The sequence below is a fragment of the Lissotriton helveticus genome, chromosome 10, assembly GCF_964261635.1.
Source record: "Lissotriton helveticus chromosome 10, aLisHel1.1, whole genome shotgun sequence".
In the NCBI taxonomy this organism is placed as follows: Eukaryota; Metazoa; Chordata; class Amphibia; order Caudata; family Salamandridae; genus Lissotriton; species Lissotriton helveticus.
This window is the reverse complement of record NC_136071.1, coordinates 437,162,198-437,188,066: the sequence shown is the minus strand read 5'-3', so window position 1 is coordinate 437,188,066 and position 25,869 is coordinate 437,162,198. Positions and strand designations below refer to the sequence as shown.

The 25,869-nt window shown below is 50.3% G+C and overlaps 1 protein-coding gene across 4 annotated transcripts in view; it reads right to left on the bottom strand.

The window, feature by feature from the left end:
• CFAP70 (cilia and flagella associated protein 70) overlaps positions 1-25,869 on the bottom strand; it is a 1,288,671-nt gene that overhangs the window by 227,475 nt on the left and 1,035,327 nt on the right. For all 4 annotated transcript variants that reach the window (XM_078662924.1, XM_078662925.1, XM_078662923.1 and 1 more), the window contains one exon: positions 10,640-10,792. In XM_078662924.1, the coding sequence (XP_078519050.1) occupies positions 10,640-10,792 (153 nt within the window). The remainder of the gene's footprint in view (positions 1-10,639; positions 10,793-25,869) is intronic.

The following is a 25,869-nucleotide window of genomic DNA, read 5'->3' as shown; positions in this document are numbered from 1 at the left end:
GGATCAGTCTGCTCAGTGCGTCTGTCTGAACATTCTGCACACCTGGTAGATGGGTGGCCATTATCGTCAGTCCTCTGGCCAGAAGCAAGTGCCAGATCGCCTGCGCCTCCTGCGACAGAGTGCGCGATCTCGACCCCCCTGCTTGTTGAGGTAATACATCGTGGTCATATTGTCTGTCTGAACAAGCAACGAGTTGGTCCGGAAGGACGGAAGAAAGGCCTTCAGTGCCAAGTGAACAGCTCTGAGTTCAAAGAAATTGATGTGGTACGTGGACTCCATCTAGGACCACGTCCCTTGAATCTGTAGGTCTCCGGAGTGCGCCCCCCAGCCGTGGAGAGACGCATCCGTCACAATAGTCTGCGTGGGAATGTCCTTGTGGAAGGGAACCCCTCTCAGGAGATTCTCCGCTGAACACCACCACTTCAGAGACTGAAGAGCATGCAGAGACAGTCGTATCTTGTTGTCCCAAGATCCTTTCCTCTGATCCCACTGTGCGGCTACCACTGCCATGCACTTCGAGAATGTCCTGGGCGCAGACTTCAATCCGAATGGCAGTACTGTGTACTGATAATGATTGGCGCCGACTTGGAATCACAGGAACTTCCTGTGTTTCTGTGCAATGGGCACATGGAACTACGCATCCTGTAGATCTATGGCACACAGCCAGTCTCCCTGTTGCAGCTGAGGATAAATCTGATGCAACGACAGCATGTGAAACTTCTCTCTGCGAATCCACTTGTTTGCTTGTCGCAAATCCAGAATGGGCCTGAACTCGTTCTTGTCCTTCTTGCGGACCAGGAAGAACCGGGAGTACAGACCTCTTCCTCTTTGAGACAGAGGTACGTCTTCTACCGCCTTTTTCCTCAACAGAATATCGGCCTCCGCCTGAAGCTCGCGCAGCTGAAACTGCGAGCTGACTGGAGGAATCGATGGAGGCGGGCCGGTGAACCGAAGACTGTATCCATTGCAAACAATATTCAGCACCCACTTGTTCTGAGTAATTTTTCTCCACTCTGCCAGAAAAAATTGGACGCTTCCCCCCACCGGAGCGGGTAACGGATGAAGGGGAAGTAACAGCTCAGGGTCGAGACCCGGCCGCGCCCTTGTTCGCTGTGGAGGACTGCTGACCTCCCCTACCCTTCTGGCATTTCTGGAAGGGCCTCCGGAACTGCTGCTGTTGTTGCTGCTGCTGTCCCTAAGCCTGTCCTCGCCCTCGGCCCTGAGCCCCGAACCGTCTCTGGAACGGGCGGTAGGCTTTCTTTTCTTTGTGCTTCTCCAAGCCCACAGCCGTCAGAGTCTCTGCCTCCGCCTTCATCCGCATGTTTTCCGAACAGGGTCTCCCCCGAGAAGGGCAGATTAGCCACTCGCTGCTGGGCCTCCGGCTTGAGTGATGTGAGCCTGAGCCAAGCATGGCGTCGCTGGTTGATCCCATGACAGTAACCATGGGCCGCCAACAGGGAACCATCCGCAGCCGCGCTGATAACCTGGTTCGAAACCAGCATCCCTTCCTTCAGGATCTCTAGGAAATCCTCCCTCTTGTCTCGTGGCAGGAGTTCCGTGAACTGCTTGAGAGATTCCCACAGGGAACGATCGTACCGTCCCAGCAGGTCTTCATGGCCGTAGCTGCTGTTCCACAAGCCTTCCTGCCATTAGAGTCGATCCATCGGCTCTCCTTATCCGGAGGCACGGTAGAAGACGGAGAGGTAGAATGTTGTTTCCTGGCTGCCGTCACTATAACGGAGTCCGGAACCGGGTCAAACCTTAGAAAAGCCGGGTCGGAATCCAGAGCCCTATATTTCTTCAGCAGACGGGATGGAGCAGCTCTCGTTACTGCAGGCGAAAGGAACAGCTCCTCCGCTGGCTCTACCAAGCCTGGCACGAGCGGCAGCAGAGGGCGAGACAAATGTTTCTTGTGAAGTGTCTCAAAGATCACGGACGTCGTAGGTGTGGGAGCCGTCACCGTGATTCCTAATTTCGCTGCACCCCTCAGGAGAACATCCTGGAACGTGCTGATGTCATCCACGGGAGACACCCTAGTCCCCGGGGAGTCTGACAAGGTCGCGGAGTAGGACCTCGTCCTGGAAGAGCCAGTGCGGGACCGTGATCCGCGCCTCCTGTGGCGCCGTCTGAACCTCGTCGAGGATCTGCGACGACTGCGTGACCTCCCCCTCCGTCCGGAGCGGGATCGCGACTTCCGTGGCTTCGGTCGCCCTGCCGGTTCCACCGGGACAGGAGACTGTGGCTTGGGTGGTCCCCTCGGCCGAGGGGTCCCCTTCGGAGGAGTCGGTTACCTGGGCAGGGAAACCGACCTCGGAGGAAGCGGTGGAGGCTTGTCAACCGGCAGCTGAGGTTGAGGCTGAGGCTGTGGATGAGGCCGAGATGGTAGAGGCGGCGGGGTTGGGACCCGCGGAGGAAGCCCTCTCGGTAAAGGAGGCGGAAGAGGAGGCGTCACTGTCCCCGGCTTAGGAGGGGTATACACAAGGGAGTACACCGAGCCCGGTGACCCGCCCTCCTTATCAGGCTGGGATGTGGGAGAGTCTCTCCTAGGCACTGGACGCCTGTCAGACTGACTCCTGGCGCCCAAACTCCTTCTGCGTCGTTCCTGCTTCGAAGAACGGTGACCCGACGGCGAGCGTCAGCCCCTCGACGTCGAACTGCGCTTCCTCGACGGCGAACGTTTGTCCCTCGACGGCGAGCGCTTCCGCCTCGATGGCGATCGCCCCCTCGACGACGATCTTCTCCTTTTCGCCGACGGCGAACGGCGGTGTCGCCACGACGGCGAGCGCTGACGCCGGGCCACCCGTCGACGTCGAGTCCTCGACGAGGACGACGACGAAACCGTCACCGGTGACGTCGACGGCGGTCTGTTCAGCTCCTTCGACGTCGAACGTCGACGCCGCTTCGACCCAGAGCCCTGGGGAGACGGGGAACAGACTGTAGTCATCCCTCTCGACGCCGTAGTAAGGTGCAATCACCGCCGACGGAGAATGGGGACGCTTGCTGGACTTCCTGCCTCTGGGGAGCCCCCCAGAGGACTCAGCATGGGCAGATGAAGCCCCTCCAGACCCACCTCGTGCTTGCAGTCTTCTCTCCTCCATGCCTTGGAGCCTGATCTTCTTTCTGTCTCTCAGGGTCCTGGTTGTAAATCCCTGGCAGATCTCACATTCATCAGGGTTATGAGAGGAGGGAAGGCAGAGGATACACACTTCATGTGGGTCAGTCTTGGCCTTCTTCCTGGAACACTCCGGGCATTTGTCAAATAATGCAGGCATATTCGACAAAAAGACTGCCCGAAAAGCACACCAAAGAAGAATTAACCAAAGTACTTTGAACAAAGTACCAAAAAACACTTGAAAAAGTGAGAAATCCCAAAAATAAATCCCAAAAGGGAGAGCTCAATGCTCCAGGGTCCTGCTAGCAGGAGCCGGAAAAAAGAACTGAAAGTAAAAGGGACCTGCAGTGCATTCTGGGATACTGTGAAGTTCTGGAAGGTTCTCTTAAAGGCACAGTATCCTGTTTTGAGCCACATAATGGCAGCCTATGGGGCTTGTCTGTCCAGGTCTTTCTCTCGATCATTCCAGAGGGTTTTTGCTGTTAAAGCAAGGGAAATCTGGACAGGCTTTGCTGTTTGTGGATTTTTGGTGGAATTTCTAGTTGAAGTACTGGACAGTGTAGCCTGTGGATATAGGCTGCATTATCTGTCTTTAATTCTCTCTTAAGTGTCTGTGCAGTTCTGCATTTTTCGACACCTTAAGAGATTATTTTTGATTGCTCCGGGGTCCACGCACATGGGCGGGACTATTCACTAGATTATGACTATACACAGAGAACCCCTACTACAGAACTGCCTCTGCTGGGAAGGTTCTAGAGGGTGCTAGCAGGTGATTGGCAGGAACCAATCTTTGGTTCTTTTTACTATAATGATGTAGATAGGCTACTAAGAGTTAGGTCTTAGCCTTTTTTCTTTTAGCCTACTACTATTATTTACTTTTGGCACTACTTTTGTATTTACCGTGGGACTCCCGCCTCGGCGACGGGGAATGATTCAGGCATGTGAATCTATGAAGGATACCCCAATACTGGATAACCTTCTGATCTGACAATCATAATCACAGCCACAAGTGGAGTGCTTCAGAGACGTTTGGCAGACCCATTATCAGATGGAATGTGAGGATGAGGACTGGGTGGAGATACTAGAGTCCCTAGAGGGGGACCCAAGAGGTCTGGATGAAATACAGTCTTTTTAAGATCCTGCAGGGCTGGCACTGGATGCCGGCATGGCTCTGCACTGCGGCTCTTCTGCCCCACTCATCCTGTTGGAGGTGTGACCATGCATCCTGTGACATGGTTCACCTTCTCGCAGAATCCACGTGGTCCATCCTTTCTGGATCCCAGTAGGGTCCATGTCGGGGGAGACCTTGGATATACACACCCCACTGTCGACGGCTGCTCCTCCTGCACAACCTGGCGGACCTCTCCCAGCTAACACACCATGTTCACCGCCTCCTCACCACCGCTCTCACAACGGGCAAAATCTGCATACTGCGGAATTGGTGCTCCCTGCAGTTCCCAACTCAGGGGGAATGGCTTGCGGCCATGTTTAGGACTGCCTCCTACAAGAAAGCGATCTATAACCTGAAAGATAGGGCTGATAGGTTCCTCCTTATTTGGTCCCTCTTCCTATGGGAAAACTGACCCTTCGTGGCCGCCCTCCCTGCCTTTGTTTGCCCAGCCCCTTTCCGTTTTTCTCCCTCTCCCTCCCCTCTCCCACAGGTTTTTTGATTGCTTACCTGTTACACTGGGTCTGCTCTCCCCCCTCTTGTTGTCGGTTTCATATGCACAACACTTTTGCTGCATGTATTCAGCTTCATTTTCATTAACATTTGTGAACTCAATAATATAATTCCAACACAAAAAAGACAAAAGTAAAGAACACCCAGAGGACAGTTGGCCCAAGTCTAATACAGAACAGGAAGCATGGGATAGCCTCCAAGAACTATCATACCAGAAAAATCAAAGGTTGCATGGTGTATCAGGGAGTGCTAGAAAACTCTTCACAAACACCAAGTCATAGCAGAGTGCTAGGGTGAAGCTACCATCCAAACTCCCCCAAGAGAAGCACTGGGGACAGCCCACAAAAAACCTTTACAACCAAAAAGGGAGCAAACATAGTCATATGTTGAACTGAGGCTGGGACCCAAAACCCTCCACCTCACAAACACCAAGCTGTCCAGCAATGGACAGAGGGAAGGAAAGACCAATCCAGGAATATCATAAGGTAGAGCCCCATGTCAAATCCTTAATCCTAAGATCCCCAACCAGTCAGAGCGGGAACTCAGATACACATCCCAAGAGCCTCTAGCTCAAGAGAGTGAAAAACAGAAAGCCAAAATTCAGCAAGCACCAAGAAAAATGGGGTGTGGTGGGTGGCACCCAACTGATGTATTGTTAGAGGGACACCCACTCCTCACACACAGTAAAGCTTCGCAGAGAGCACAAAGAGAAGTCGCCCAAATCTAGGCTATGTGTGGGTAGGAAACAGCATCTAACAATCAAGGAGAGCAACACTAACTCCAACTAGGACCAGAGCCACACCGCACCAACTAGCCCAACAAAGGCAAGAACACAGCAGAGTTAATGAAATGGGGAAACAAGGCAAACTAAGGAACTCTCACTACAACTCCAGGCCCGCGAATATCCCAAGCGGCTTGTGCGTCGAGCCTGGAAGAGAGCCTCCAACACCAGTCGAGATGCTTTATTAGATCATAGCATTATTAAACCTGCAACAAACAGGTTGACGTTTGTGAACACATTTTGCACACTTTCAAATAAAGTCCAGAATACAGTACGCAGACACTGGCGCATTTTGAATGTTGCAACAGAGAATATCCCGCCGCCTCTGTTTGCATTTAGGAGGGGCCCAAGCCTGCGCGACAGCCTGATACACACACGACCAAGGTCGCAGCTGAAGAAAGACACAAACACACTCTGGGACCTTCCTCCTGTACGTGGCCACTATCCATGCGGCTCATGCAGTGTATGCCCACAGACTACCAAGACAGAATCCGTGGATATTGGTACTGGCCGACCATGGATTCTGAAAACCCACACTAACTGTAATACAGATCGTGTGATCTACATGATCACATGTCCTTGTTCACTGAGGTATATCGGACACACCACTCGTAAAATCAAATTACGCATAAGTGAGCATAAGAGCACAATAGGCTGTAATAAGCAATCAACGTGCCTGACAAATCATTTTCTATCTTTTAAATATCAAGCAGATGACATGAGATGGTTGATCTTAGAACGCCCATTGATTCCCCAACATGTGACTGATGTCTCTAGATTTTTGTTCATTAAGGAGCAAAAGTGGATCTTCAAGCTCAAATCTGACACAGAAGGCTTGAACGACAACATTCCGTGGGTCTCTATCTAATTTTCTCCTAATATTCTCTCCATTGTGACACTTTAGACATTGACATGTCGCACGGTCCTTAGATGGTGCAACGACCGGTAACATCAGGTTTCTGACCTGTCAATTGTGCATCAAATAGTCGCCACATCATTTGACGACAATTCTAAACCACTAGCGGTATACTGGCGATCGTGTCTCCAACAGTTGCTCTCTCCATTTCAAGCACTTAGGACTATAAGCACTACTGTTCTGGGTACGTAAGAAGCTCGATAGCTATTACATTACTGTATTGGTGTAACACGTTCTTTCTTTTTTACCGAACAATCCTATAAAGAACCAGTGATATGGGGGGCAGTGTTGAAGCTGTGGAACACCCCATAGAATGAGGCCAACGACCTAATAGATTACAACAAATAATGTCCCACTGGTACTCCCTGTAAATGTAAACATAATCATCCGTGACTGGTTTCTCTGCTGGTTACCAGCTCATGTATTTAGCAACAGATTGACTCAGGGGCAATCCTATTGCACAAACTTAGCCGTCACTCATAGAGCAAAAGCAGTAGTAGATAGCGATCTAACAGATTTTATACATGGCACCATTATGGAAGGATTCTATACTGCTGTGTATAAACGAATCGTTCTTTCATATTGTGTACACTCGACATGATGCTGCAGCCACTTTACACTCACCTGTGCTGACACTGCCACTTCATGTTGTAGAGCTGTATGTGAAGTCATGGACAGTTCTTATTTTTAAACCCAGCCATCACTGATTGTGTAAAATCAGTAAAATTACTAATGGTTTGACATGGTTAATTACAGGATCTGATGCCTTGTGAAATAATTGCTCTCCAATACTTTCATAAATCCATGTCACACATCGCGCTCCGGCCACAGTACTATGACTTGTATTGACACTGCCACCTTCCAGCTCTGAGCCGTCACCGAGAGTGTGGAATCAACAACATTATTAATGGTTTGGCATTGTCAAAGCATATGGTCCTATGCCCTGTGAAATAATCGATTTTTAATACTTTAAAAAAGAATCCATGTTTCATATTGCGCTCCAGCCGCGGTACTACGACTTGTACTGACGTTGCCACTTTCCAGTTCTGAGCCATGCGCACATAGATCACAATCGGCTTTAACGCTTATGACTGTGAGAAGAGCGTCTCGGCTGCGCGCTGCTGCAGAGCACGTAGCGAGCAGCGCTTATTAGGCGCGCATGCAGTAATTAGCTCCAAATTAGCGTCTGAGCAAGACGCAAGACGAGACCACTAGCCGCTTACAACACACATTGTATGAACGCTTGGGCCACAGTACAATATCGCGGATATTCATTGGCTTATTAGCTAATGAGGGCTCATCAAGCCAATCATCGCCGCAATAAAAGGAGACACTTCCCTGTCCTCGGTACCTACCACACTGCTTGCAGACTGCAAGGGTGTACCGACGGACAGGTAAGAGCATTCTGCCTTAGGCTCTTTTTGAGTTAGTTCTTTGGTTCTTTCTTGATTGACACATTGTCAAGTAAATAGTATTGGCTACTAAAGGAGTACTGTTGATGTTTTAACCAATACCCTTATAACTTACTAGGCTCTAGACTTTATAGTAAATGATAGGATACCTAATTTCCTGGTCCATATGCTCTCATTAATTTTTCCAATAGGAAAGGGCATATTTTTGAGGGATTTCAGCCTGATACATGGATACATGGATAGTAATGATCCTTGATTTAATTTTAATAGAGTACTGGTTAAATAACATCACACCAAGAGAATGAAATATCCTAAAAGGAACTTATCACGTAAGAGATTAACCTGCTCCCTTTCATGGTGTTGAATGCCAAGATTTTATATTTTTGATTTAGGTTTTAATATTTTAGATTCTATGAGTATAACCAAGGGACAAAAGATGGATGATGTAATTACCTTTAGCTCCCTTGTTTTACCTACAAATAGAGCGGGGCCTCAACCACCGAGCAGTTGCCGGGTGAGGTGAGGCTTACTCCCACAGCAAGTTGAGTGAGTACTAATTTATTCTAAAAAATATACAATTGCCTAATAAAGTTACGTAATGAGCCGGCGTAGTCGACTAATATTCATAATCGATTATTTGACTTTTTAACCTCTATGCTCTGAGCACTTTTGTTCACCATTGTAGGTTTGACCCTTCTTTTTGACAAATTCTCTTTTGTTTTAGGAATGAAGAGATAGCTCTTACCTACATATACATGGGATTCATGTCTGGTAGGGTGGTAATAAACCACTGATCTACTCATTCTTTTACGTGAAACTTTTCATGTGTAACACATTTCACTAAACAGTGTTTTGTCCTGCAGTAACCACTTAACATCTATTAGGTCCTGAAGAAAGCCGGGCTAGCTAGCCAGTACGGATGAAACATGTCGACCTCACTCTTTGCCAGGAGATGGTAAATTTTTTCTATACTATTAGGCTGATTTTACTTATGACATTTGGACAATACCCAATAAACACATTTTTTGTCCTTCTAGTCATTTTTACCTCTCACATTCTTTTCACTCGCACTGCACTCCATCAGTTGACTCATATTTTGAACAATCATTTTGGCTGAGACTACCGGGAGTATGAGGTCAAGTATTCAGTTAGCCTTGGAGCAACATTGGCTACGTTTGACCCTACTCTTGTAGGTCTCCAGATGACGAAGCTCCGCAAAATGGGTGGGCTGATGGAGACTATACTCATGCCAAATGTTGGGCAAACTATTTGAACCTGGTGAACAGTTTTCTTTGGAGCATATAGAGGTTTTCTTGTCGTACTAATAGACTGACTTTCTCCCTGTAGTTGTTCATGTTTGTAATTAGGAGTGTGGAGTTAAGTTGGTCTGAAAATACTACGCCCTAGACCCTTGTACATACATTTCTTATTTTTGAAACAAGGCATGCATCACACAAACCCAAAGTTGAGCAGGGAACATATGAGGGAACCAATGGGCAGCTTTCTCCTGAGCTCTAAAGAGGGGAGGATATTGACCAGTAGAGGTGGCCCAAATGCCACACACAGTGTGCGTATGCACCAACCCCAAGCCAGAGAGCTAGAAAAGTATAGGCCAAACATCCAACTCAATAGCCCACTACCCTAAAAATCCTTGCAGGAGCACACAACAACCGAACAAAAGGCCATCACACGGGGAGAGAGAGACAGGTCACACATCCAACAAGCTGCAAGACCAATACAGACCACAGGGATAAGCCCAAGCCTAGCCCATGTTCCAGAAAAAAAGATGCAGCATATCCACGTCCTTCAGTGAAGGACGCTGCAACACGACATGCATGACCAGCCAAATCCTGGCTACAGGGCAAGCAGGGGGACAGGAAGTCTGCAAAAGCATAAATGCACAAATATGTCTACTAGAGAAGAGAAACAGAGCAGGAGAATTCTGAGTAGAGTTGGAACTTAATATTAACTTACTGAGTTGGAGGCATTTAAAATATTTTCTTTTAGGTAAGAAGTGAGGTACCTGTCTCCAGGATGTGGATACATATTATGATGTAAGGGCCGGGACGAGGACGTTATGAAGAGGTAATGGCTTAGATTATGACATCACTGCCATTTGTGAGGTAATTGTGGATATCAAATATAGTATATCCTCAGAGAAGGTGTTTTGGTCAAGAAAGTAGATATTGCCCTGCACATTAAAATGCAGGAAGTCCGTTGCTACAAACTGGAGTGACAAGAAGGGGTATGGTATGACATGGTTAATTCTCTACCAGTTCCAGTATTTCTTAGCCTCTCAACTAAGGCCCACTTCACTTGTATAACGTGACACACGCTCAACTGAGGGGTAAGGTGGGGACATTTTTGTAAATGGTGTGGACCAACACACAAATAACAGTCACAGCATACCAACACTCATTACGTACTGATCATGAAACAATAACTGGCCAAAACTAGGGAGTTAAAGGACCTTAAGCTCCAATTGACAATGAATAACTGTGGGAAACATACAGCAGACACACAACTTTGTCAATGCGTGTCTGTTGTTCTCACCCAGGGACATCTTAAGGAATTGGGGGCGAAATGTATTTTTGGGGACCCTGCTTTGGACAGCTTTGAGTTTATGATCTATTTTCAGGTCTTTCATGCACACTTTGGCCGAGTCACTCACAGTGCACAGGCACACTTGTCCATATTCTAAATGTGTTTACATCTAATATTTAGGGATACATCTCACCTGGTAGCTGATCTGGGCCGCTGCGGTAAGGTTTTCTTCAGCCTCGGCAAACTGCTTCTTCTGCAGGTGTGTCCTTGCCAGTGCCAGGAAGTACTTACAACTTGGGCCCCCATCCTGTGAGAGCAGCTCATGAGCCAACGCCTGCTGAACAAGCTGAAACAGCAATGACCATATGACTACAGCGCAAACACAACAGGAAGGTACAATAAAACGGAATAACTGCATGCACGTGAGTGACACATCATAGGGTGGGTGACTATAGAGACCATAAAGGGGCACACAGAACAAGTTACTCACCTTCAGACAGCATTATCTGGTAGAGACTCTATCTAGCTGCTGAGTCCAGATCCAGCATGATGCCTGGGAAATTCAAAGGTAAGGAATCTGTCGCTAGAAGTCTCTATCAGATAGATATATATTCTTGATGAGCTGAAATAAACCGAGCTCGTATTTCTCCTTCTGATCTCTTTCTCTGTCAGGACATGGAGCCTCCCTTCAACCTCTCCTCCCTGCTGCTCTCCTGATCCCCTTTACAATCTCCCTTTGCCACTGTGCCTTAAACCTAATTCCGGAAACTTTTGCTGAGCAATACCCTAGCGCACGCCCTCCAGTGGCTCCATTCGGCTCTGCGTGACGTAGTCGGCAGCATCGGTTATAAAGTCGCAGTCATCTATATAGGCACCACCCAGGTGCACAGACGTCAGTACTTTTTGGTTTTTCCACACCAGGAGCCCAGAGCCATGAAGTAACATACGCAGTTGTGTGGAAAACTAGGTCCCTGAAAAGGGAAGAAACCCTAGCCCTAATAAAATTGGTCCGCAAAGCGGGGAGGCATGTGTGGGGCTGTAAGGAATCTGCAGCTAGAGTCTCTTCCAGATCATGCGTTACCGAAGGTAAGTAACTTGTTCATCTGATAGAGACTTCTAGCTGCAGATTTCTTACATTTGAATTAGTTACCCAAGCCGTACCATCCGGCAGTGGGTTGGGGACCAATACTTTATACTAGAAAGTCCTGCAGGACAGAACGGGCAAAATGCCCATCCCTGCGGGCCTGACTGTCCAGGCAGTAGTGCTTGGCAAACGTGTGCAAAGATGCCCATGTTGCTGCCTGACAGATGTCCAGGACTGGGACACACCGAGCCAAGGCAATAGTTGCAGCCTTATTCCTGGTGGAATGCGCCCTTAAACCCTCAGTGGGCTCCTTCTTGACTAGGACATAGCAGATCTTAATGCACAGAACGACCCAGCGAGAGATGGTCCTTTTCTGCACTGCCAGCCCCTTCTTAGCTCCCACGTACCTCATAAAGAGTTGGTCGTCCACCCGGAACTCTTCTGTGCGGTCAAGGTAGAATGACAACGTTCTTTTTGGGTCCAGATGTTGGAGACGCTCATCTTCTCTAGAGGGATGCTGGGGAGCAAAGAAGGTGGGCAGTGTAATGGATTGCCCCAGATAGAATGGGGTCCCAACCTTTGGCAAAAATGAAGCACGGGTGTGAAGCACCACTTTATCCGGAAAAGACAACAAGTAGGGAGGCGGGGAAGATAACGCCTGCAACTCACTTATACCCCAGGCAGATGTAATCCCCACTAAAAAGGCTGTCATGATGGTAAGCAGCCGGAGGGGACAGTTGTATAAAGGCTTGAAGGGAGCACATATAAAATAAGTGAGGACCAAATTAAGGTCCCACTGCAGCATAGCAAAGGGCGTGGGCGAAAACAAGTGAACCAGATCCTTCAGAAACCTATTTACAATCGAAGACCTAAAGAGAAAAGGTTGGTCTAACAGCAGCAAAAAGAGCAGACAGAACAGAAAGATAACCCTTGAGAGTTCCCAAAGCAGAGCCCTGTTGGGCAAGGGTTAGAATGAATACAAGAACAGTGGGAAGAGAAGCAGAAAGAGGGTCAATAGACATTTCTGTACAGTATAATATACATTTCTGCCAAAGGCAGGCGTATACCATCCTAGTGGAGGGCCACCAAAATAACATTACGTACTTCTGGAGTTCAAAAGCCATCAACTGCCACCACTCAATCTCCACGAATGGAGGCGCAAAGTTGACAGGTTCGGTGGAGAACCCTACCCAAAGAAGTCTGGGACTACGAGCGCTGTGTGTTGACGGTCCTGAGGCGAAAAGCCGGGACTGGTGTTCTGCTTTGTTGTGAATGTGAGAATCGCCGATTTTTAACTATCACTGCACTGCATTTAATTTCGTTTCTGACACCTAGTGTGTTTTTAATACTTCCTGACTGCTAGGAACCACTTGCCATTCTCGAGCACTTTCGCTTACCTGATTAGGCATTTTAGCCCCATTGCAGCTGAGTAGACGCTGCCAGGGGTGTGACGGGCTTTGGCGTCCGCCATCTTGGGGGTGAATTTTACGAGCGGTCCAGTGCTCGGCCCCTCCCTCACCCACAACTATAAAATGGCCCCCCCTCACAGGGAGCGCAAGGGGCGCGCCGGCGGCGCGCCGAAGGCAAGCCCGTCCGCGCCAGTTCCACGCCTAGCGCCGGAAATTATGGCATTTTTCAAAAAATTCTAAATCTTCAATACTCAAGCACACAGTTGCTCGAGCTGAACCAATGCCCTTGTAAATCTATGCACAGAGCAAATCCAGTAGGTCTCTCTCCATCATTTAGCTGCGCCTCCAGTGGCCCGCAAATACTCAACAATTCTCCTCTCCAACCCCATAAACTACACAACCTGCCCCCAGCCATGAGCAAATGCCCTACCACTAACACTCATCTCCTGACCAATAATAACCACAGGGGTGAATCAAGCCGCCCGGTGAGTGGAAAAAGATTTTTGAAGTGCATATTGTTGAACACGTGATCCATGGTCAAACACAAACATGAAATTTCAGCTTTGATCACAGACCATGCTGTTGATCTAATGTTTCTAACAGAAACTTGGGCATCTGATGCTTCAGGACCGGACTGGAATGACGCAGTTCCTGAAGGATACCGTGTAGAATTTGTAAATAGACTAGGAGCAGTGGGTGGTGGTATTGGGATTATTTATAAATCCCATTTAAAAGTATTTTCACTACCCGAACACGGTCTAGAAGCGGAAGCCATGAGCTTTAAAATTAAAGACAATAATTGCCTAATATTTGCAGGCCTGCTTGTGTACCGCCACCCCGGTTTGAGAGCACCGTTTATTAGAGCACTACACACTTTTCTAGAATCTACATCTGATTCCACCACATATACCATCTTGGGCGCTTTTAATTTTCATTTAGAAGCAAACAATGACTCTGACTCTATTACTCTAATTGACAATCTTCTTAGCTTCGTTATGACTCAGCTAGTCTCAAACCCCACTCATATTGCAGGACATACCCTTGATGGCATCTTCACAAACAATGACCATATTAAAGCTATCTCGACTGAAGCAGTTCCTTGGTCTGACCATAATGCTATCTTTTTTAATATGCCTCTGACTAACCTACCAAATCATCAAAGAGGCCTCATACTTCCTGAAAAAACACGCCCTTGGAACAAGCTTGAACCCGCCCTTTTGGCTGACTCACTTGCAAAGGATCCCCCTGTTCTCGAAACCGGTAACACTAACATGGGAGCGATCAAATTACAAAATTGGATCAGGCAAGCAGTCAATCAGCTGGCTCCTGTAGAAATAAAAAAAGCCAGAAGGCGATTTGCAACTGCGCCGTGGTATTCCACAGAGGTGAAACACATAAAACAAAAATGCCGACGACTTGAGCGGTTGTGGCGTTCGGATTACAGTGTTCAAAACAAATTAGTAAGGTAAGGTAAAGGTAAAGTGTGTCTTGTAAAGCGCACTGCTACCCGCACCGCAGGCCTCGTAGCGCTATAGACCGCTGGGGAACCCGTCCTGGCTTTCCCTGTGAGATAGTCCCTCCTGGGGGTCTCCAAGGTGAAACCAGGCATCCCTGGCGTTTGTGGGGGGCCGTTGTGGAGATGAGGCAAGCTTAATGCCCAGAGTTACCGAGTGTGGTCCCCGGATAGAGTAGGCACCGAGGCGAGAATTATCAAGTCCGCTGATCCTGGTCCAAGACCCTGCCACGTGGGGAATCGAACCCTGGTCCCAGCCCGTTCTCTGCTCTCGGGTCTGCTGCCTCTAACCAGTGAGCCACACCACTCCACTCCAATTAGTATACATCAAAGCCCTGCAGGAATATAAGACAGCAATAGTTCAGGCCAAATCAGCCTATTTTACAAATAAAATTCAGGCAGCTTCTAACACTGCTAGAGAACTATTTAAAACTGTCACTCATTTGACTAAGAGCCCCCGCGACACTGTCTTTAGCCCCGACCAGAACTTTGTGACTAACATTGCGACCTTCTTCCAACAAAAGGTTCAGACAGTTTACGATGATCTTAGTTCATCTGCACCAATTACACTTAGTGAAAATAATGATATTGCCCCCTAACTGGTTCCAGCTATTCCTGTTTCCCCCTATTAGAAGGGTCACAGGTGGCAGATCTAATCACACAGATGAAGTCAGGGTCCCCATTGGATCCCTGCCCGCCACGAATATTGCACATGATTCCACAGACAGTGGCAGCTGTCCTGACCCCCTTGATAAACAACATTATCACCTCTGGTGATTTCCCTAGTAGCTGGAAGAAAGCCTGCATTCGACCTATCCTTAAGAAGGATTCGTTGGATCCTACCGAACTTAAGCACTACCGGCCAATATCCTGCCTACCCTTGTCAGCCAAGATACTGGAAAAAGCCATAAACCAAGAAATAATGCGGTATGTTGACCACAACAAGCTCCTAGACCCCTCTCAGCATGGCTTCCGCCCCTCCCACTCAACAGAGTCTGCCTTGATCATGGCAACCGAAAACATTCGAAGGACAATGGACGAGGTTGGCAGAACGGCCCTGATCTTATTAGACCTTACAGCGGCGTTCGACACCGTGAACCATTCGATTCTGCTAAACAGATTAAGAACTCTTGGTTTCGCTGGTACTGCTCTAGCTCTTTTAACATCTTTTCTGGACTCCCGAATTCAACAAGTGCACTGGGAAGGCTTTAAATCTGACAAATTCTCCCTCCCAGGTGGGGTCCCTCAGGGCTCGGCGCTATCACCCACTTTGTTCAACCTATATGTTACCCCCCTAGCTGCCTTAATTCAATCTCACGGCTTGCAATTAGTGTCGTACGCTGACGACACTCAAATTGTAGTGTCAGTATCCCAGTCTATTGAAGCCACTGCAGAGCGTTTTAAGAACTGTCTTCTCAGTTTAAAAAACTGGATGAGCTGTAACTTTCTAAAATTAAATACGGACAAGACCGAGATAATCGAGTTCGGTCAGAAACCATTGGTCTGGAACAACCTCTGGTGGCCCCCGGAGGCGGGCTCTTATCCTAGCCCTGCAGAAAAGGTTAGGAATCTTGGCTTCCTGGTTGATAAAGAGCTTTCCTGCAAAGCGCAGATAAACCAGGTAACTTCCACCTGCTTCCATACCATCAAGGTCCTTAGGAAAGTTTTACCTTACATCCCTCCAACGTTAAACAAAACTGTAATGGGTGCCCTGGTAATGTCCCGAGTGGATTATTGCAACTCACTCTGCTTGGGCACAGGAGAAAAACAACTGAACAAACTGCAGGCAATTCAAAATGCCGCAGCCAGGGTTCTGTTGAACTTACCCTACCGCCACCCAACGTCCAAAGCCATCAAGGAACTTCACTGGCTTCCAGTCAGGTGCAGAATACAGTTTAAGGCCCTCTGTCTGGTCCACAAATCCTTGCACGGTATGGGACCAGACGACTTTCCCAAACTTCTCCCTCGATATGTGCCATCGCGTACGCTAAGATCAGCCAAGCATGATTTAATATGCCAGCCAAAAATAAGAAGAATGCCATGGGGTGGCAGGTCTTTTTCCTACCAAGCTTCCAGACTATGGAACTCTCTGCCCCCTGCACTGCGCTCACAAAAGTCTAAATTATGTTTTAGAAAGGCACTGAAAACCTGGCTTTTTTCTTCGCATTAAGATCGGCTCTCACCGCTCTCGTTAGTCATTATAGCGCCAAGACGCCGCGGCATTCGAGCGCTTTATAAGTACTTCAGTCAGTCAGTCAGTCAGTACCCTGCTGCTGCGACAGAAGATCCTCCCAAAGGGGCAGCCTGATCGGAGGATCGATGCTCATTTTCAGAATCTCTGGATACCAGACTCTCCTCACCCAATCCAGAGCCACAATGATGACTTGGGCCGGATCGCTCCTGATCTTCTTGAGAACCCTGGGCAGGAGTGGTATGGATAGAAAGACGTACAGTAGGCCTGAGCTCCACTCGCGACGAAAGGCATTGCCGAGCGATAGCCGCCTTGGAAACTCCAACACGCAGTATTGCTGACACTGCACTTTCTCTTCGGAGGCAAACAAATCTAACCAAGGTTCTCCCCACTGCTGAAAGAATACTTACGCCACCTCTGACTGGAGACGCCATTCGTGATCCGCTATGCATCAACAGCTGAGTTCGTCCGCCTTGACGTTCAAAAAACATACCAGGTATTGAGCCACCAGGGTAATGCCCTGCTGTTCCAGCAATGCCAAGAGACACAGGGCCTCTTGACAAAGGGTCCACAACCTCACCCACCCTGCTAGCTGCAGTACAACATTGTGGTGGTGTTGTCCGTGAACACCTGCACTAAGTTACCCTTGACAGAGGGAAGGAATGCCTTCAATGCCAGCCAAATCACTAGAGGCTCCAGCAAACTGATATGGAGCCCCGACTCTTCCGGAGACCAGTGTCCCCTGATCTCCACCTCTCCCAGATGGCGCCCAATCCCAGAAGTTACACGTCACGACTGGGAGCTCTCGTTGGGGAAGGGAGAGGGATCTGTCGTTGACCCAATCAAGGTTTGTCAACCACAACAGTAGACCTCCGGCAGTTCCTTCCAAGATCTTGACCACATCCGTGAGATTTCCTGGATGCTGTGCCCACTGGAGCTTCAGGTCCCAGTGTAGAGCCTGCATGCGCCACCTGGAATGCTTTACCAACAGGATGCAGGAGGAAATGAGACCCAACAGCCTCAGAGTCAGTCTCACCGAAATCCAGGATAGAGGCTGAAATATTGGAATCATAACCTGAATATCTGGACTTACTGCTCGAGAGGATAAGCCTGAAACCGCACTGTTTCCAGAACAGCTCTGATGAAAGGGAGCTTCTTAGAAGGAGTCAGGTGTGACTTTGGCACATTTATGGAGAACCCCAGCAAATGCTGGAGGTGTGCCATAGTCTAAAGGTAGGAGACGAGAGCCTGGGGTAAGGATCAATCAATCAATCAAGTCATTTATAGAGCGCACTACTCACCCGTAGGGTCTCAAGGCGCTAGGTGGGGGGGGTGCCGTTACTGCTCGAACAGCCAGGTCTTGAGCTTCTTCCTGAAGGAGAGGTGGTCTTGGGTCAGGCGCAGGTCGGTCGGGAGTGAGTTCCAGGTCTTGGCGGCCAGGTAGGAGAAGGACCTTCCTCCTGTTGTCGCTCTTCGGATGCGGGGGACGGCGGCGAGGGCGTGGCTAGTTGATCTGAGGTGGCGCTTGGGAGTGTAGAAGTTGATTCGGTTGTTGAGGTAGCTCGGGCCTTGGTCGTGTAGGGCTTTGTGCGCGTGGGTGAGGAGACGGAAGGTGATTCTTTTGTTGACGGGGAGCCAGTGCAGGTCTCTCAGATGTCCGGAGATGTGGCTGTTTCGTGGGATGTCGAGGATGAGTCTGGCTGAGGCGTTCTGGATCCGCTGGAGTCTCTTCTGGAGCTTGGCGGTGGTTCCGGCGTAGAGGGCGTTGCCGTAGTCCAGTCGGCTAGTGACGAGGGCCTGGGTGACAGTCTTCCTGGTCTCGGTGGGGTTCCACCAGAAGATCTTCCGTAGCATGCGTAGGATGTTGAAGCATGACGAGGAGACGGCGTTGACTTGTCTGGTCATGGAGAGGGAGGAGTCCAGGATGAAGCCCAGGTTGCGTGCGTGGTCCGTCGGTTTGGGTGCGGTGCCCAGGGCGGGGGGCCACCAGGAGTCGTCCCAGGCGGAGGGCGAGGAGCCCAGGATGAGGACCTCCGTCTTGTCTGAGTTCAGTTTCAGGCGGCTGGTCGTCATCCATTCGGCTACATCTCTCATCCCTTCGTGCAGGTTGGCTCTGGCGGCGGCGGGGTCGTTGGTCAGGGAGAGGATCAGCTGGGTGTCGTCGGCGTAGGAGATTATGTTGAGGTTGTGTTGGCGTGCGATGGCCGCGAGGGGGCTCATGTAGACGTTGAAGAGGGTGGGGCTCAGCGAGGATCCTTGAGGGACGCCGCAGATGACTTCGGTGGCCTCTGACTTGTACGGTGGTAGGCGGACTCTCTGTGTTCTTCCGTCGAGGAAGGAGGTGATCCATTCCAGTGCCTTCTCCTGGATTCCGATGTTGCCGAGGCGCTGTACTAGGGTGCGGTGGCAGACAGTGTCGAAAGCCGCGGAGAGGTCCAAGAGGATGAGGGCCGCTGTTTCTCCGTTGTCCATCAGGGTTCGGATGTCATCGGTGGCAGCGATGAGGGCGGTCTCGGTGCTGTGGTTTGCTCGGAAGCCAGACTGTGAGGGGTCGAGGGATCCATTTGTCTCGAGGAAGGCGGCCAGCTATTTGTTGACGGTCTTCTCGATGACTTTGGCCGGGAACGGGAGGAGCGAGATGGGACGGTAATTCTTGAGTTCGGTGGGGTCTGCTGTAGGTTTCTTGAGAAGAGCGCTGAGTTCTGCGTGCTTCCAGCTCTCCGGGAAGGTGGCGGTGTCGAAGGAGGTGTTGATAATGTCCCGCAGGTGGGGTGCGATGACAGCGTCGGCCTTGTTGAAGATGTGGTGAGGGCAGGGGTCAGTCGGAGATCCGGAGTGGACGGAGTTCATTGTGTGGATGGTGTCTTCGGTGCTGATCGGAGTCCAGGTGCGGAGGGTGGTGGTGGGTGGCGTTGTTGCGGTTGTGGCGTGCGTTGGTTGGTTGCTGAAGCTGTTGTGTATGTCCGCGATCTTGTTGTGGAAGTAGGACGCGAGGGAGTTGCAGAGGTCTTGCGACGGGGTGATGTCATTGTTTCCGGCGTTGGGGTTGGAGAGCTCTTTCACGATGTTGAAGAGTTCCTTGCAGTTGTGTGCGTTGTTGTCCAGCCGGTCCTTGTAAGTATTTTTCTTGGTGGCGCGGATCAGTTGGTGGTGTTTCCGGGTGGCGAGCTTGAGGGTGGTCATGTTGTCCGTAGTTGGTTCCCTTCTCCATACTTTCTCGAGGGCTCGGCAGTTCTTCTTGGAGCTCTTGAGTTCGTCGGTGAACCATGGGGTTTTTCTGCTGCCGGGTCTGCTGGGCGGGGTTCTCAGAGGGGCGAGTTCGTCCGCGCAGTTGCTGATCCACTTCGTGAGGTTGTCGGCGGCCTGGCTGGGGTTCGCTGAGCTGGCGGGAGGGTGCTGGCTCAGGGAAGCGGTGAACTGGTCGGCTGTGATCTTGTTCCAGCTTCTTCGGGCAACCTGTTGCTGGTGTTGGTGGATCGTCGTTCTTTTGAAGGTGAAGTGGACGCAGCTGTGGTCCGTCCAGTGGAGTCCTGTTGCGTGGCTGAAGGTGACGTCTTTGCTGGATGAGAAGACGGCGTCGAGTGTGTGTCCGGCGAGGTGGGTGGGGGTGGTCACCAGTTGCTTGAGTCCGAGGTTGGCGAGGTTGTCGAGCAGGGTGATGGTGTTGCGGTCGCTGTTGTTCTCCAGGTGGAAGTTGAGGTCCCCCAGGAGGATGTAGTCGGCGGAGGGGAGGGCATGCGGGCTGATGAAGTCGGCGATGTCCTCGCTGAATCGTGTGCGTGGACCCGGGGGTCGGTAGATCAGGGTGCCTCTGAGGGTGGTCTTCGGGTCGGTGTGGATCTGGAAGTGCAGGTGTTCGGCGGTGGTTAGGGTGTCGTCGGTGTTGGTCGTGATGCGGATGGTGTCTCTGTGGATGATGGCGATGCCTCCTCCCGTCTGGTTGGCGGTGCGGTCCCTCCGTGTGATCTTGTAGCCCTCTGGGATGGCGATGGCGATGTCGGGCGCTGAGGAGGCGTTCATCCAGGTCTCTGTGAGGAAGGCGACGTCAGGGGCGATGGAGTCGAGGAGGTTCCAGAGTTCTACGGCGTGTCTGTGGATGGAGCGGGTGTTGAGTAGGATGCACTTGAGGTGGTTGCTGCTGGTGTTCGGCTTGGCGAGTGCTGGTGCAGGGTAAGTCCGGATGCAGGTGAACTTGCAGGCATGGCAGCTGAAGGGTCCGTGGGTGTGCCTCGGGGAGGCGCGGTGACATCTCGGGATGGCGCCGGTGTTGAGTGCGATGAGTTCGGCGGCGTTGTAGGTTCGTCGGGTTGGCTTCCGTCGGTGGGGGCCAGGGGTCCTGGCACTGGGCGCGGTCCAGGCGCGGACGGGCGCAGACGGGCTTACCTTTGGCGCGCCTTCGGCGCACAATCGGCGCGCCCGCTGCGCGTCAACGCTGCGCGTTCGCACGGTCGCCATATATGGCCAAGTGCGCGGGTGGGCGGAGCAGCTGGGAGGCGGGAGCGGGGAGGGAACAGAAGGAAAAAAGGGGCGGGGTCAGCGGTGGTGGCGGGAAGCGGGGAGCGGGGAGGGACGACGGAGGGCGGCAACAGGCAGGAGAGAACAGGAAAAACAGCGGGAGAAACAACAATAATAACAAATACAGCGGGAGAAACAACAATACTAACAAATACAGCGGGAGAAACAACAATTATGACAATAACAATTCTACTTAGTCAATACAGTAAATACACCAGGGGCACAGGGAGAGGAGCGCCGATCACGGACCACGCCGCTCGGAGGAGGGGGCGTGGTCACGAGGCGGCCGTCGGGCAGCAAGGCACAGTGGAAGGGGAAGCACACGCAGCAGCTGGTGGCCGTGCGGCGCGGGAGCGTCCTAGCCTTCTGTAGCCAGGGTGTAGGGGAAGACTGACACCCCTAACCTGCGCATATGAGCTGTGACCATGGTGAACTTCCGAGGGGCGCTGGTAAGGCTGAAGGGGAGCACTGTGAACTGAAAGTGCTCATGGCCTACTTTGAACCGCAGGTAACGCCTGTGGCCCAGCAGGATGGGGATGTGGAAATACGCATCCTGCAGGTTCAATACCACCATTCAGTCTTCTTGGTCTAGGGCTGAGTGAGCTAAAGTGAGCATCTTGAATGTCTCCTTTTTGAGGAAGAGATTGACGGTCCAAAGATATAAAATGGGTCACAACCCTTTGTTCTTCTTCGGAATCAGAAAGTAACAGGAATAATAGTCACTGTCTATTTCTGAAACCGGGACCCTTTCTATAGCTCCCTTGGCCAAGAGAGCTGTAACTTCCTCTTGAAGCAACCTTAAATGATCCTCCGTCAGCCATTTCTGGTTTGGCAGAATGATAGGAGGAAAATAAAGGAAAGGCAGAGAATAGCCCTCCTGAATGATCTGCAAGTCCCACTTGTCCGATGTTATGGACCTCCGGTAGGGGAGATGATGATGGATTCTCCTGCCAATAGCAGTGGTGTGGTCGTGCAGAGTCAGACTAGTAGTGCTTGGAGGCTGTGGCTGTTAAGGGCAGGGTGACCAATGACTTCGGGCTTCCATTCCTAGTTTGGAAGAAACCATGTTCATGTTCCTGCACGGCTTGGGAAGCCTGCGTAGGATGGCGGCTGGGATAGGGCTGATGCGGCTGGAAACCATTTCCGTTGCCATGAAACGGGCAAAAGCTAGACTGGCCACCAAGTGTGGAAGAGAGGCCCAAGGATCTGCCCGTAGCTCGAGAGTCCTTGAACCTCATTAGGGCCAAATCTGCTTTCTCCGCAAAAAGGTGGGTTCCATCAAAAGGCATGTCCATCAAATGTGCCTGGATATCTAGCGGGAAGCCAGTTGTCATAAGCCAATCATGGCGCCTCAAGTCTACTGTTGTGAAAATCGACCTGCCCAGCGAATCCGTCATATCAAGGCCACACCTTATGGTGAATTTTGCTGCACCTCTCCTGTCCTTAACTGCTTGAGAGAGCACAGCCCAGGCCTCCTCCGGGACATGTGGCAGCACATGCGCAACCGCCTCCCAGAGGGAGTGGGAGAAACGGTCCAATAAGCATGCAGTATTCACCGACCGCAATGCCAGGCTCTTGGAAGACCACATCTTACCAAGTGAATCCTGCCTCTTGGATTCCCTATCCGGAGGGGCGGAAGGGAACACGCCCTGGGATGTAGAGGCCTGCACCACCAAACTTTCAGTGGTGGGGTGTTGGCTGAGTAACTTTTGGTCGCCTGGAGCTGGGCAATGGTGCAGTGAACTTGTCCTATTCACAGGACTGTGGTTCATTAAAGGGCAAAAGTGTTCAGAGGTGGAAGCCCCAGGCTAAAGTAGAAGAGGAAATGCAAGCATTGCTAAGCCAGGATATCAAGAGCTGGCAGAGGGACCGACACCATGGGTGTCGCCAATAGTGGCAGTGCCAAAGAAGAACACATCGAAAATTCGCATCTGTGTCGATATGAGGATGCCGAACACAGCAATGGAACGTGAAAGACACCTTGGACCACACCTCAACGACATGATCAGCTGCCTAACTGGCACACGCCGATTCTCAAAGCTGGACCTGTGCAAAGGATATCATCAGCTGGAGCTTGACCCTCAATCAAGAAATATCACAACATTTTCCACGCACATTGGTGTCTTTCGCTACAAACGACTACGTTTTGGCATCTCATCAGCAGCAGAAATATTTCAAGAGACAATACGGCAAGTGATAAGGCCGGTAAAGAACAGCCTCAACTACAGCGACGACATTCTGGTATTTGGTCGATCAGATGACGAGCATGACAAAGCATTGCCGTATGCTCTCAGCTGGAACAAGCAGGTCTAACGCTGAATGAAGATAAGTGCGAAATAGGGAGAGACGAACTGGTGTTCTTCGGACACATCTTTTCCAAAAAAGGGATGCAACCAGATCGCAGCAAAGTAGAAACGCTAGAAAAAGCTAAATCTCCGAGCGACGCTGCAGAAGTGAGGTCGTTCCTTGGGCTTGCCAGCTACTGCGCAAGATACATAAAAGACTTTGCCACGGTAAGCACACCGCTGAGAGAACTGATGAAACAGGGCCAGACATTCATGTGGACAGAAGACTGCAACAAAGCGTTTGAGGCCATCAGACATGCAGTGATGGCGGTAGATAACCTTGCGTACTTTGATCCTCTGCTATGCACAGAACTGACGGTGGATGCCAGCCGGCTGGGGTTAGGAGCGATCTTGGCACAGCATAGGCCAGGCAAAGAGTCGCCAAGACACATAGTGGCATACGCAAGCAAAAGCATGTCCGTCGTCGAGAGGGCGTACTCACAGCCGGAGAAGGAAAGCCTTGCAGTAGCATGGGCATGTGAGCACTATCACATGTTCATATATGGGAAACCATTCACCATCATAACGGATCATCAGGCCCTAGTCTATGGAAATAGAGAGATGGGGTATACGGCTGATGGACTACAACTTCAAGATCGTGCATAAACCAGGGAAAGAGCACAACCTGGCAAACGACATGTCGCGGCACCCTTTGCCACCGACACCTGAGGGTACATCAATAGCGGAGGAGTACTTGAACTTTGTACTAAGATAAAACACTCCGGCATCAATAACGATGGCCGAGTTGGAGCTAGAAACAGAGAGGGACGCCACAATGCAGGCGGTCAAAATAGTAACAAGACAACAGAGATGGAGGCATGTCAACAACACCAGCATCATGGAGAATGGAGTGATCAAAGAGGAAATGCTGGCATTCAAAAAGATTCATGAAGAGCTATCAGAGACCAAAAATGGAATAATAATGAGAGGAACAAGAATAGTGATGCCAAGAGTTCTGCGGAGACAGACTGTGAACGTGGCGAACGAATCACATAGAGGAATGGTAGCGACAAAGAAACCGCTACGGGAGAAAGTGTCGTTCCCGGGTTTGGACAACATGGTGGAGGCCACAGTCACAAACTGCCACATCTGCCAAGTGACGGGGCAGTCAACAAAACCGGAACACCTACAAATGACAGAGCTCCAGCGGGCAGTGTGGACCGAATTGGAAGTAGACTTCTATGGGCCCCTGGAAACGGGAAACCTGCTTATGATAATTGATGAATTCTCCAGATTTCCCATTGTGCGACAAGTATTGTCAACATCAGCAAGCGCAATGCTGCCAACTATGGACGACATCTTTGCGCCATGGGGTTCCCCACAAACACTAAAGACAGACAATGGTCCACCATTCTCAGGGGAAGAATTCAGGAAGTTTATGGACTATCTAGGGATCCATCACAGGAAAATAACGCCCCTGTGGCCACAAGCAAATGGCATGGTGGAAAGATTGATGGGGAACATTAAAAAGGTTGTCCAAAGAGAAAAACTGGCGCAGATCTCAATAGATTCAGAAAAGGGGGTGGTGATGAACAGAGTGCCTGAATTAAGCAGACCACTCTTACCCAGTCCAAAGATCAGGGCTTGATCCATCACCGTTTTTTAGCTCACTGCACCATCCCAGCTCAGAACTTGGCTATATGCAAATTAGTCTGTTCCTGTCCCAGTGCATGATGGGAACAGGGCAAACCAAACTACCAAGCCAATTCTTGTACTGGGAAGGAAACAAGCTTCCGGGGACCGGTTTCTGTCATTTCAGGCGTCGTCGGCCCGGCTTGCTTGAATCCTGATGGTGCAATGAGCAAGGGACTCACATCTGAGTATACCCTTCCACGCTTATGGTGGACAAAATGATTCAGAAAAGGGGGTGGTGATGTTCCCATGATGCACTGGGCCAGGGACAGACTAATTTGCATATAGCCAGGTTCTGAGCTGGGATGGGGCAGTGAGCTAAATAACGGTGATGGATCAAGCCCTGATCTTTGGACTGGGTAAGAGTGGTCTGCTTAATTCAGACATTCTGTTCATCACCACCCCCTTTTCTGAATCGTTTTTGGCCACTATAGGTGTGTCAGGGTATACTCAGACATGAGTCCCTTGCTCACTGCTCCATCAGGATTCAAGCAAGCCGGGCTGACGAGGCTGAAATGCCAGAAACCGGTCCCCGGTAGCTTGTCTCCTTTCTGGTGAAGAATTGGCTTGGCAGTTTGGTCTGCCCTGTTCCCATGATGCACTGGGCCAGGGACAGACTAATTTGCATATAGCCAGGTTCTGAGCTGGGATGGGGCAGTGAGCTAAATAACGGTGATGGATCAAGCCCTGATCTTTGGACTGGGTAAGAGTGGTCTGCTTAATTCAGACATTCT